Source organism: Salvelinus fontinalis, chromosome 16, assembly GCF_029448725.1.
Source record: "Salvelinus fontinalis isolate EN_2023a chromosome 16, ASM2944872v1, whole genome shotgun sequence".
NCBI classification, from domain to species: Eukaryota; Metazoa; Chordata; class Actinopteri; order Salmoniformes; family Salmonidae; genus Salvelinus; species Salvelinus fontinalis.
In genome coordinates this window covers 52718987-52732790 of record NC_074680.1, presented here as the reverse complement: position 1 = coordinate 52732790, position 13804 = coordinate 52718987, and the positions used below count along the sequence as shown (strand labels likewise).

Here is a 13804-nt window from a genome sequence, read left to right as displayed (position 1 = left end):
CCAGGGCCCATAGTGTACTACTGTTGACCAGGACCCATAGTGCACTACTGATGACCAGGCCCCATAGTGCACTACTGTTGACCAGGGCCCATAGTGCACTACTGTTGACCAGGGCCCATAGTGTACTACTGTTGACCAGAACCCATAGTACTACTGTTGACCAGGCCCCATAGTGTACTACTGTTGACCAGAACCCATAGTACTACTGTTGACCAGGCCCCATAGTGTACTACTGTTGACCAGGACCCATAGTACTACTGTTGACCAGGACCCATAGTACTACTGTTGACCAGGTCCCACAGGGTACTACTGTTGACCAGGACCCATAGTGTACTACTGTTGACCAGGACCCATAGTGCACTACTGTTGACAAGGACCCACAGGGTACTACTGTTGACCAGGACCCCATAGTGTACTACTGTTGACCAGGACCCATAGGGTACTACTGTTGACCAGGACCCATAGTACTACTGTTGACCAGGACCCATAGGGTACTACTGTTGACCAGGCCCCATAGTGTACTACTGTTGACCAGAACCCATAGTCCTACTGTTGACCAGGACCCATAGTACTACTGTTGACCAGGACCCCATAGTGTACTACTGTTGACCAGGACCCATAGTGTACTACTGTTGACCAGGACCCACAGTGTACTACTGTTGACCAGGACCCATAGTGCACTACTGTTGACCAGGACCCATAGTGCACTACTGTTGACCAGGACCCATAGTGCACTACTGTTGACCAGGACCCACAGGGTACTACTGTTAACCAGGACCCATAGGGTACTACTGTTGACCAGGACCCATAGTGTACTACTGTTGACCAGGACCCACAGTGCACTACTGTTGACCAGGACCCACAGTGCACTACTGTTGACCAGGACCCACAGGGTACTACTGTTAACCAGGACCCATAGGGTACTACTGTTGACCAGGACCCATAGTGTACTACTGTTGACCAGGACCCACAGTGCACTACTGTTGACCAGGACCCATAGTACTACTGTTGACCAGGACCCATAGTGCACTACTGTTGACCAGGACCCATAGTGCACTACTGTTGACCAGGACCCATAGTGCACTACTGTTGACCAGGACCCACAGGGTACTACTGTTAACCAGGACCCATAGGGTACTACTGTTGACCAGGACCCATAGGGTACTACTGTTGACCAGGACCCACAGGGTACTACTGTTAACCAGGACCCATAGGGTACTACTGATGACCAGGCCCCATAGTGCACTACTGTTGACCAGAACCCATAGTACTACTGTTGACCAGAACCCATAGTACTACTGTTGACCAGGCCCCATAGTGCACTACTGTTAACCAGGACCCATAGGGTACTACTGTTGACCAGGACCCATAGTGCACTACTGTTGACCAGGCCCCATAGGGTACTACTGTTGACCAGGCCCCATAGTGTACTACTGATGACCAGGGCCCATAGTGCACTACTGTTGACCAGGACCCACAGTGCACTACTGTTGACCAGAACCCATAGTACTACTGTTGACCAGGCCCCATAGTGCACTACTGTTAACCAGGACCCATAGGGTACTACTGTTGACCAGGACCCATAGTGCACTACTGTTGACCAGGCCCCATAGGGTACTACTGTTGACCAGGCCCCATAGTGTACTACTGATGACCAGGGCCCATAGTGCACTACTGTTGACCAGGACCCACAGTGCACTACTGTTGACCAGAACCCATAGTACTACTGTTGACCAGAACCCATAGTACTACTGTTGACCAGGCCCCATAGTGCACTACTGTTGACCAGGACCCATAGTGCACTACTGTTGACCAGGACCCATAGTGCACTACTGTTGACCAGGACCCATAGGGTACTACTGTTGACCAGGACCCATAGTGCACTACTGTTGACCAGGACCCATAGTGCACTACTGATGACCAGGCCCCATAGTGTACTACTGTTGACCAGGCACCATAGTGCACTACTGTTGACCAGGACCCATAGTGCACTACTGTTGACCAGGACCCATAGGGTACTACTGTTGACCAGGACCCATAGTGCACTACTGTTGACCAGGCCCCATAGTGCACTACTGTTGACCAGGACCCATAGTGCACTACTGTTGACCAGGACCCATAGGGTACTACTGTTGACCAGGACCCATAGTGCACTACTGTTTACCAGGACCCACAGGGTACTACTGTTAACCAGGACCCATAGGGTACTACTGTTGACCAGGACCCATAGGGTACTACTGTTGACCAGGACCCACAGGGTACTACTGTTAACCAGGACCCATAGGGTACTACTGATGACCAGGCCCCATAGTGCACTACTGTTGACCAGAACCCATAGTACTACTGTTGACCAGAACCCATAGTACTACTGTTGACCAGGCCCCATAGTGCACTACTGTTAACCAGGACCCATAGGGTACTACTGTTGACCAGGACCCATAGTGCACTACTGTTGACCAGGCCCCATAGGGTACTACTGTTGACCAGGCCCCATAGTGTACTACTGATGACCAGGGCCCATAGTGCACTACTGTTGACCAGGACCCATAGTGTACTACTGTTGACCAGGCCCCATAGTGTACTACTGTTGACCAGGACCCACAGTGCACTACTGTTGACCAGAACCCATAGTACTACTGTTGACCAGAACCCATAGTACTACTGTTGACCAGGCCCCATAGTGCACTACTGTTGACCAGGACCCATAGTGCACTACTGTTGACCAGGACCCATAGTGCACTACTGTTGACCAGGACCCATAGGGTACTACTGTTGACCAGGACCCATAGTGCACTACTGTTGACCAGGACCCATAGTGCACTACTGATGACCAGGCCCCATAGTGTACTACTGTTGACCAGGCACCATAGTGCACTACTGTTGACCAGGACCCATAGTGCACTACTGTTGACCAGGACCCATAGGGTACTACTGTTGACCAGGACCCATAGTGCACTACTGTTGACCAGGCCCCATAGTGCACTACTGTTGACCAGGACCCATAGTGCACTACTGTTGACCAGGACCCATAGGGTACTACTGTTGACCAGGACCCATAGTGCACTACTGTTGACCAGGCCCCATAGTGCACTACTGTTGACCAGGACCCATAGTACTACTGTTGACCAGGCCCCATAGTACTACTGTTGACCAGGACCCCATAGTGTACTACTGTTGACCAGGACCCATAGTGCACTACTGTTGACCAGGGCCCATAGTGCACTACTGTTGACCAGGACCCATAGGGTACTACTGTTGACCAGGACCCATAGTGCACTACTGTTGACCAGGACCCATAGGGTACTACTGTTGACCAGGACCCATAGTACTACTGTTGACCAGGACCCATAGTGCACTACTGTTGACCAGGCCCCATAGTGCACTACTGTTGACCAGGACCCATAGTGTACTACTGTTGACCAGGACCCATAGGGTACTACTGTTGACCAGGCCCCATAGTACTACTGTTGACCAGGCCCCATAGTGCACTACTGTTGACCAGGACCCATAGTGCACTACTGTTGACCAGGCCCCATAGTACTACTGTTGACCAGGCCCCATAGTGCACTACTGTTGACCAGGACCCATAGTGCACTACTGTTGACCAGGACCCATAGGGTACTACTGTTGACCAGAACCCCATAGTGTACTACTGTTGACCAGGACCCATAGTGCACTACTGTTGACCAGGACCCATAGTGCACTACTGTTGACCAGGACCCATAGGGTACTACTGTTGACCAGGACCCATAGTGTACTACTGTTGACCAGGACCCATAGTGCACTACTGTTGACCAGGACCCATAGTGTACTACTGTTGACCAGGACCCATAGTGCACTACTGTTGACCAGGACCCATAGGGTACTACTGTTGACCAGGACCCATAGTGTACTACTGTTGACCAGGACCCATAGGGTACTACTGTTGACCAGGACCCATAGTGTACTACTGTTGACCAGGACCCATAGTGCACTACTGTTGACCAGAACCCATAGGGTACTACTGTTGACCAGGACCCATAGTGCACTACTGTTGACCAGACCCCATAGTGTACTACTGTTGACCAGGACCCATAGGGTACTACTGTTGACCAGGACCCATAGTGCACTACTGTTGACCAGGACCCATAGGGTACTACTGTTGACCAGGACCCATAGTGTACTACTGTTGACCAGGACCCATAGTGCACTACTGATGACCAGGACCCATAGTGCACTACTGTTGACCAGGGCCCATAGTGCACTACTGTTGACCAGGACCCATAGTGCACTACTGATGACCAGGACCCATAGTGTACTACTGTTGACCAGGACCCATAGTGCACTACTGATGACCAGGCCCCATAGTGCACTACTGTTGACCAGGGCCCATAGTGCACTACTGTTGACCAGGACCCATAGTGCACTACTGTTGACCAGGGCCCATAGTGTACTACTGTTGACCAGGACCCATAGTGCACTACTGATGACCAGGCCCCATAGTGCACTACTGTTGACCAGGGCCCATAGTGCACTACTGTTGACCAGGGCCCATAGTGTACTACTGTTGACCAGAACCCATAGTACTACTGTTGACCAGGCCCCATAGTGTACTACTGTTGACCAGAACCCATAGTACTACTGTTGACCAGGCCCCATAGTGTACTACTGTTGACCAGGACCCATAGTACTACTGTTGACCAGGACCCATAGTACTACTGTTGACCAGGTCCCACAGGGTACTACTGTTGACCAGGACCCATAGTGTACTACTGTTGACCAGGACCCATAGTGCACTACTGTTGACCAGGACCCACAGGGTACTACTGTTGACCAGGACCCCATAGTGTACTACTGTTGACCAGGACCCATAGGGTACTACTGTTGACCAGGACCCATAGTACTACTGTTGACCAGGACCCATAGGGTACTACTGTTGACCAGGCCCCATAGTGTACTACTGTTGACCAGAACCCATAGTACTACTGTTGACCAGGACCCATAGTACTACTGTTGACCAGGACCCCATAGTGTACTACTGTTGACCAGGACCCATAGTGTACTACTGTTGACCAGGACCCACAGTGTACTACTGTTGACCAGGACCCAAAGGGTACTACTGTTGACCAGGACCCATAGTGTACTACTGTTGACCAGGACCCATAGTGCACTACTGATGACCAGGACCCATAGTGCACTACTGTTGACCAGGGCCCATAGTGCACTACTGTTGACCAGGACCCATAGTGCACTACTGATGACCAGGACCCATAGTGTACTACTGTTGACCAGGACCCATAGTGCACTACTGATGACCAGGCCCCATAGTGCACTACTGTTGACCAGGGCCCATAGTGCACTACTGTTGACCAGGACCCATAGTGCACTACTGTTGACCAGGGCCCATAGTGTACTACTGTTGACCAGGACCCATAGTGCACTACTGATGACCAGGCCCCATAGTGCACTACTGTTGACCAGGGCCCATAGTGCACTACTGTTGACCAGGGCCCATAGTGTACTACTGTTGACCAGAACCCATAGTACTACTGTTGACCAGGCCCCATAGTGTACTACTGTTGACCAGAGCCCATAGTACTACTGTTGACCAGGCCCCATAGTGTACTACTGTTGACCAGGACCCATAGTACTACTGTTGACCAGGACCCATAGTACTACTGTTGACCAGGTCCCACAGGGTACTACTGTTGACCAGGACCCATAGTGTACTACTGTTGACCAGGACCCATAGTGCACTACTGTTGACCAGGACCCACAGGGTACTACTGTTGACCAGGACCCCATAGTGTACTACTGTTGACCAGGACCCATAGGGTACTACTGTTGACCAGGACCCATAGTACTACTGTTGACCAGGACCCATAGGGTACTACTGTTGACCAGGCCCCATAGTGTACTACTGTTGACCAGGACCCACAGTGTACTACTGTTGACCAGGACCCATAGTGCACTACTGTTGACCAGGACCCATAGTGCACTACTGTTGACCAGGACCCATAGTGCACTACTGTTGACCAGGACCCACAGGGTACTACTGTTAACCAGGACCCATAGGGTACTACTGTTGACCAGGACCCATAGTGTACTACTGTTGACCAGGACCCACAGTGCACTACTGTTGACCAGGACCCATAGTGCACTACTGTTGACCAGGACCCACAGGGTACTACTGTTAACCAGGACCCATAGGGTACTACTGTTGACCAGGACCCATAGTGTACTACTGTTGACCAGGACCCACAGTGCACTACTGTTGACCAGGACCCATAGTACTACTGTTGACCAGGACCCATAGTGCACTACTGTTGACCAGGACCCATAGTGCACTACTGTTGACCAGGACCCATAGTGCACTACTGTTGACCAGGACCCACAGGGTACTACTGTTAACCAGGACCCATAGGGTACTACTGTTGACCAGGACCCATAGGGTACTACTGTTGACCAGGACCCACAGGGTACTACTGTTAACCAGGACCCATAGAGTACTACTGATGACCAGGCCCCATAGTGCACTACTGTTGACCAGAACCCATAGTACTACTGTTGACCAGAACCCATAGTACTACTGTTGACCAGGCCCCATAGTGCACTACTGTTAACCAGGACCCATAGGGTACTACTGTTGACCAGGACCCATAGTGCACTACTGTTGACCAGGCCCCATAGGGTACTACTGTTGACCAGGCCCCATAGTGTACTACTGATGACCAGGGCCCATAGTGCACTACTGTTGACCAGGACCCATAGTGTACTACTGTTGACCAGGCCCCATAGTGTACTACTGTTGACCAGGACCCACAGTGCACTACTGTTGACCAGAACCCATAGTACTACTGTTGACCAGAACCCATAGTACTACTGTTGACCAGGCCCCATAGTGCACTACTGTTGACCAGGACCCATAGTGCACTACTGTTGACCAGGACCCATAGTGCACTACTGTTGACCAGGACCCATAGGGTACTACTGTTGACCAGGACCCATAGTGCACTACTGTTGACCAGGACCCATAGTGCACTACTGATGACCAGGCCCCATAGTGTACTACTGTTGACCAGGCACCATAGTGCACTACTGTTGACCAGGACCCATAGTGCACTACTGTTGACCAGGACCCATAGGGTACTACTGTTGACCAGGACCCATAGTGCACTACTGTTGACCAGGCCCCATAGTGCACTACTGTTGACCAGGACCCATAGTACTACTGTTGACCAGGCCCCATAGTACTACTGTTGACCAGGACCCCATAGTGTACTACTGTTGACCAGGACCCATAGTGCACTACTGTTGACCAGGGCCCATAGTGCACTACTGTTGACCAGGACCCATAGGGTACTACTGTTGACCAGGACCCATAGTGCACTACTGTTGACCAGGACCCATAGGGTACTACTGTTGACCAGGACCCATAGTACTACTGTTGACCAGGACCCATAGTGCACTACTGTTGACCAGGCCCCATAGTGCACTACTGTTGACCAGGACCCATAGTGTACTACTGTTGACCAGGACCCATAGGGTACTACTGTTGACCAGGCCCCATAGTACTACTGTTGACCAGGCCCCATAGTGCACTACTGTTGACCAGGACCCATAGTGCACTACTGTTGACCAGGCCCCATAGTACTACTGTTGACCAGGCCCCATAGTGCACTACTGTTGACCAGGACCCATAGTGCACTACTGTTGACCAGGACCCATAGGGTACTACTGTTGACCAGAACCCCATAGTGTACTACTGTTGACCAGGACCCATAGTGCACTACTGTTGACCAGAACCCATAGGGTACTACTGTTGACCAGGACCCCATAGTGTACTACTGTTGACCAGGACCCATAGTGCACTACTGTTGACCAGAACCCATAGGGTACTACTGTTGACCAGGCCCCATAGTACTACTGTTGACCAGGACCCATAGTGTACTACTGTTGACCAGGCCCCATAGGGTACTACTGTTGACCAGGCCCCATAGTACTACTGTTGACCAGGACCCATAGGGTACTACTGTTGACCAGGACCCATAGTGCACTACTGTTGACCAGGACCCATAGGGTACTACTGTTGACCAGAACCCATAGGGTACTACTGTTGACCAGGACCCATAGGGTACTACTGTTGACCAGAACCCATAGTGTACTACTGTTGACCAGGACCCATAGTGCACTACTGTTGACCAGGACCCATAGTGTACTACTGTTGACCAGGACCCATAGTGTACTACTGTTGACCAGAACCCATAGTGCACTACTGTTGACCAGGACCCATAGTGCACTACTGTTGACCAGGACCCATAGTGCACTACTGTTGACCAGGCCCCATAGTACTACTGTTGACCAGGACCCATAGTGCACTACTGTTGACCAGGACCCATAGTGCACTACTGTTGACCAGGACCCATAGTGCACTACTGTTGACCAGGCCCCATAGTACTACTGTTGACCAGGACCCATAGTGCACTACTGTTGACCAGGACCCATAGTGCACTACTGTTGACCAGGACCCATAGTGCACTACTGTTGACCAGGACCCATAGGGTACTACTGTTGACCAGGCCCCATAGTGCACTACTGTTGACCAGGACCCATAGTGCACTACTGTTGACCAGGACCCATAGTGCACTACTGTTGACCAGGCCCCATAGTACTACTGTTGACCAGGACCCATAGTGTACTACTGTTGACCAGGCCCCATAGGGTACTACTGTTGACCAGGCCCCATAGGGTACTACTGTTGACCAGGCCCCATAGTACTACTGTTGACCAGGACCCATAGGGTACTACTGTTGACCAGGACCCATAGGGTACTACTGTTGACCAGGACCCATAGTGTACTACTGTTGACCAGGACCCATAGTGCACTACTGTTGACCAGGACCCATAGGGTACTACTGTTGACCAGAACCCATAGGGTACTACTGTTGACCAGGACCCATAGGGTACTACTGTTGACCAGGACCCATAGTGTACTACTGTTGACCAGGACCCATAGTGTACTACTGTTGACCAGGACCCATAGGGTACTACTGTTGACCAGGACCCATAGGGTACTACTGTTGACCAGAACCCATAGGGTACTACTGTTGACCAGGACCCATAGGGTACTACTGTTGACCAGGACCCATAGTGTACTACTGTTGACCAGGACCCATAGTGTACTACTGTTGACCAGGACCCATAGTGTACTACTGTTGACCAGGACCCATAGTGTACTACTGTTGACCAGGACCCATAGTGTACTACTGTTGACCAGGACCCATAGTGTACTACTGTTGACCAGGACCCATAGTGCACTACTGTTGACCAGGACCCATAGGGTACTACTGTTGACCAGGACCCATAGTGCACTACTGTTGACCAGGCCCCATAGGGTACTACTGTTGACCAGGCCCCATAGTACTACTGTTGACCAGGACCCATAGTGCACTACTGTTGACCAGGACCCATAGTGCACTACTGTTGACCAGAACCCCATAGTACTACTGTTGACCAGAACCCATAGTACTACTGTTGACCAGGACCCATAGTGCACTACTGTTGACCAGGACCCATAGGGTACTACTGTTGACCAGGACCCATAGTGCACTACTGTTGACCAGAACCCCATAGTACTACTGTTGACCAGGCCCCATAGTGCACTACTGTTGACCAGAACCCCATAGTACTACTGTTGACCAGGACCCATAGTACTACTGTTGACCAGGACCCCATAGTGTACTACTGTTGACCAGGACCCATAGTGCACTACTGTTGACCAGAACCCATAGTGTACTACTGTTGACCAGGACCCATAGTGCACTACTGTTGACCAGGCCCCATAGGGTACTACTGTTGACCAGGACCCATAGTGCACTACTGTTGACCAGGACCCACAGGGTACTACTGTTGACCAGAACCCCATAGTACTACTGTTGACCAGACCCCATAGTGTACTACTGTTGACCAGGACCCATAGTGTACTACTGTTGACCAGGACCCATAGGGTACTACTGTTGACCAGGGCCCATAGTTATATTTGTATTTATTATGGATCTCCATTAGCCAAGGCAGCAGCTACTCTTCCTGGGGTTTATTATAGATCTCCATTAGCCAAGGCAGCAGCTACTCTTCCTGGGGTCCGGCAAAATGAAGGCAGTTATACAATTATAAAAACATTACAATACATTCATAACAGATTTCACAACACACTAAGTGTGTTCCCTCAGGCCCCTACTCTACTATTACATATATACAACACGAATCCATGTGTATGTGTGTGTATAGAGTATGTGTGAGTAGAGAGTATGTTATCATGTGTGTGTATAGTGTGTATGTTATCATGTGTGTATAGTTTGTATTTTATCGTCTGTGTGTGTATACATATGACTGTGCCTATGTGTTTTTTAAATCTGATTTTACTGCTTGGATCAGTTACCTGATGTGGAAAAGACTTCCATGTAGTCAAAGGTAGTGCACTATATACGGAATAGGGAGCAATTTGGGATACTCAAGAGTCTGACATGTCTCACCTGGTTCATACAGGTGAACCTCTTGTCAGAGTCTGACATGTCTCACCTGGTTCATACAGGGGAACCTCTTGTCAGAGTCTGACATGTCTCACCTGGTTCATACAGGGGAACCTCTTGTCAGAGTCTGACATGTCTCACCTGGTTCATACAGGGGAACCTCTTGTCAGAGTCTGACATGTCTCACCTGGTTCATACAGGTGAACCTCTTGTCAGAGTCTGACATGTCTCACCTGGTTCATACAGGAGAACCTCTTGTCAGAGTCTGACATATCTCACCTGGTTCATACAGGGGAACCTCTTGCCAGAGTCGGACATGTCTCACCTGGTTCATACAGGGGAACCTCTTGTCAGAGTCTGACATGTCTCACCTGGTTCATACAGGTGAACCTCTTGTCAGAGTCTGACATGTCTCACCTGGTTCATACAGGAGAACCTCTTGTCAGAGTCTGACATATCTCACCTGGTTCATACAGGGGAACCTCTTGCCAGAGTCGGACATGTCTCACCTGGTTCATACAGGGGAACCTCTTGTCAGAGTCTGATATGTCTCACCTGGTTCATACAGGGGAACCTCTTGTCAGAGTCCAGTCTGCTGGGAAGTGGGACCTCCAGGCTACCAAGGGAGTCTAGCGTCAGAGCGTCCAGGAAAATGTTCTCTGTTGGGCCTCTGACCCTCACTACAGCCCCCTGCTCTTCATGGGCCTCTGAGTCCGAGTGGGAGCGGGTGGAGAGGGAAACAGGCCCGTGGATGGCAGAGCGAGGGGAGCGGGGTGACCGGAGGGAGCGAGGGACCTTACATGGGCTCTCCTGAGGGGAAAAGACACCCCTGTTTCCTCCTGCCGTCGCCCCTTCTTTGACGTCGGAGGGTGAGCCCTCACTGCCCTGTCGGACGTTCAGCTCTCTCTGCAGCTGTGGGGGGAGGAGAGAGAGGGAGGAGAGGAGAGGGAGGAGAGGAGAGATGAGAGGTAGAGAGAGGAGGAGGAGAGGCAGAGAGAGAGAAGGGGAGGGAGAAAGGAAAGGAATGAGAGGCGAGTAGAGAGGGAAAGAGGAGAGGGAAAGAGGAGAGAGGAGAGGAAAGGAATGAGAGGAGAGGAGAGGGAGGGAAAGAGGAGAGGGAGAGAGGAGAGGAAAGGAATGAGAGGAGAGTAGAGAGAGGGAAAGAGGAGAGGGAAAGAGGAGAGAGGAGAGGAAAGGAATGAGAGGAGAGGAGAGGGAGGGAAAGAGGAGAGGGAGAGAGGAGAGGAAAGGAATGAGAGGAGAGTAGAGAGAGGGAAAGAGGAAAGGAATGAGAGGAGAGTAGAGAGAGGGAAAGAGGAGAGAGGAGAGAGGAGAGGAAAGGAATGAGAGGAGAGAGGAGAGGAGGAGGGGGAGAGGTAATTAATGAGAGGAGAGGGAGAGAGGAAATGAATGAGAGGAGAGGGAGAGAGGAGAGAGGAAGAGAGGAAATGAATGAGAGAAGAGTAGAGAGAGGGAGAGAGGAGAGAGGACAGGAGGAAGGAGAGAGGAGAGAGGCAATTAATGAGAGGAGAGTAGAGAGATGGAAAGAGGAGAGAGGAGAGGAGGAGGGAGAAAGGTAATGAATGAGTAGTTTCAGACAGGGTGATGTGACTACAGAATATGAAGAGAGACAGTCTCAGTAGTTTCAGACAGGGTGATGTGACTACAGAATATGAAGAGAGACAGTCTCAGTAGTTTCAGACAGGGTGATGTGACTACAGAATATGAAGAGAGACAGTGTCAGTAGTTTGACACCCTCCCTCCCCCTCCTCACCCTCTCCATCTTGTGGTGCATGTTTCTCATGTTGCCGTCCCACTCTTGTCTCTCCCGGTCGAAGCGTTCCAGCAGGTCTCTCCTCTCCCTCCCCCACCTCTTCTCTCCATGCTGCAGCTTCCAGTGGAGGTCCAGGGAGGTGCTGTGGCTCTCGGCCAGGAGGCAACGATGCTCCTCTCGCTCCTGTTTAAAGGCCCAGTCTGGGTCTCCTCCTCCCTGCGTCTCCCCTCTGGCCTCTCCTTTCTCTTCTCGTCTCTCCTCTTCCAACTGGTTGAACACAGAACATGTTAGTAAAGTTAAAGAACAATCTGTGACAATGTGGTGACGTATGAGGAGGGGTCTTTAAAGTGTTTTACTGACCATGTGATCAGATCAAGAGAAACTCTGGGACCTGACTACAATCAGTCTGTCAGATGACCTGACTACAATCAGTCTGTCAGATGACCTGACTACAATCAGTCTGTCAGATCACCTGACTACAATCAGTCTGTCAGATGACCTGACTACAATCAGTCTGTCAGATGACCTGACTACAATCAGTCTGTCAGATGACCTGACTACAATCAGTCTGTCGGATCACCTGACTACAATCAGTCTGTCGGATGACCTGACTACAATCAGTCTGTCGGATGACCTGACTACAATCAGTCTGTCGGATGACCTGACTACAATCAGTCTGTCGGATGACCTGACTACAATCAGTCTGTCGGATGACCTGACTACAATCAGTCTGTCGGATGACCTGACTACAATCAGTCTGTCGGATGACCTGACTACAATCAGTCTGTCGGATGACCTGACTACAATCAGTCTGTCGGATGACCTGACTACAATCAGTCTGTCGGATGACCTGACTACAATCAGTCTGTCAGATGACCTGACTACAATCAGTCCGTCAGATGACCTGACTACAATCAGTCCGTCAGATGACCTGACTACAATCAGTCCGTCAGATGACCTGACTACAATCAGTCCGTCAGATGACCTGACTACAATCAGTCCGTCAGATGACCTGACTACAATCAGTCTGTCAGATGACCTGACTACAATCAGTCTGTCGGATGACCTGACTACAATCAGTCTGTCGGATGACCTGACTACAATCAGTCTGTCGGATGACCTGACTACAATCAGTCTGTCAGATGACCTGACTACAATCAGTCTGTCGGATGACCTGACTACAATCAGTCTGTCAGATGACCTGACTACAATCAGTCTGTCAGATGACCTGACTACAATCAGTCTGTCGGATGACCTGACTACAATCAGTCTGTCAGATGACCTGACTACAATCAGTCCGTCAGATGACCTGACTACAATCAGTCTGTCAGATGACCTGACTACAATCAGTCTGTCAGATGACCTGACTACAATCAGTCTGTCAGATGACCTGACTACAATCAGTCTGTCAGATGACCTGACTACAATCAGTCTGTCAGATGACCTGAATACAATCAGTCTGTCAGACCACCTGACTACAATCAGTCTGTCAGATGACCTGACTACAATCAGTCTGTCAGAT

General features: G+C 50.6%; 1 protein-coding gene across 1 annotated transcript in view; it reads right to left on the bottom strand.

The window, feature by feature from the left end:
• The window catches only part of LOC129813405 (microtubule cross-linking factor 1-like), a 123204-nt gene that overhangs the window by 44518 nt on the left and 64882 nt on the right, over positions 1-13804 (bottom strand). The window contains exons 10-11 of the mRNA XM_055865741.1: positions 12283-12549; positions 11064-11420 (exon numbers count right to left, since the gene is read on the bottom strand). Of these exons, the coding sequence (XP_055721716.1) occupies positions 11064-11420; positions 12283-12549 (624 nt within the window). The remainder of the gene's footprint in view (positions 1-11063; positions 11421-12282; positions 12550-13804) is intronic.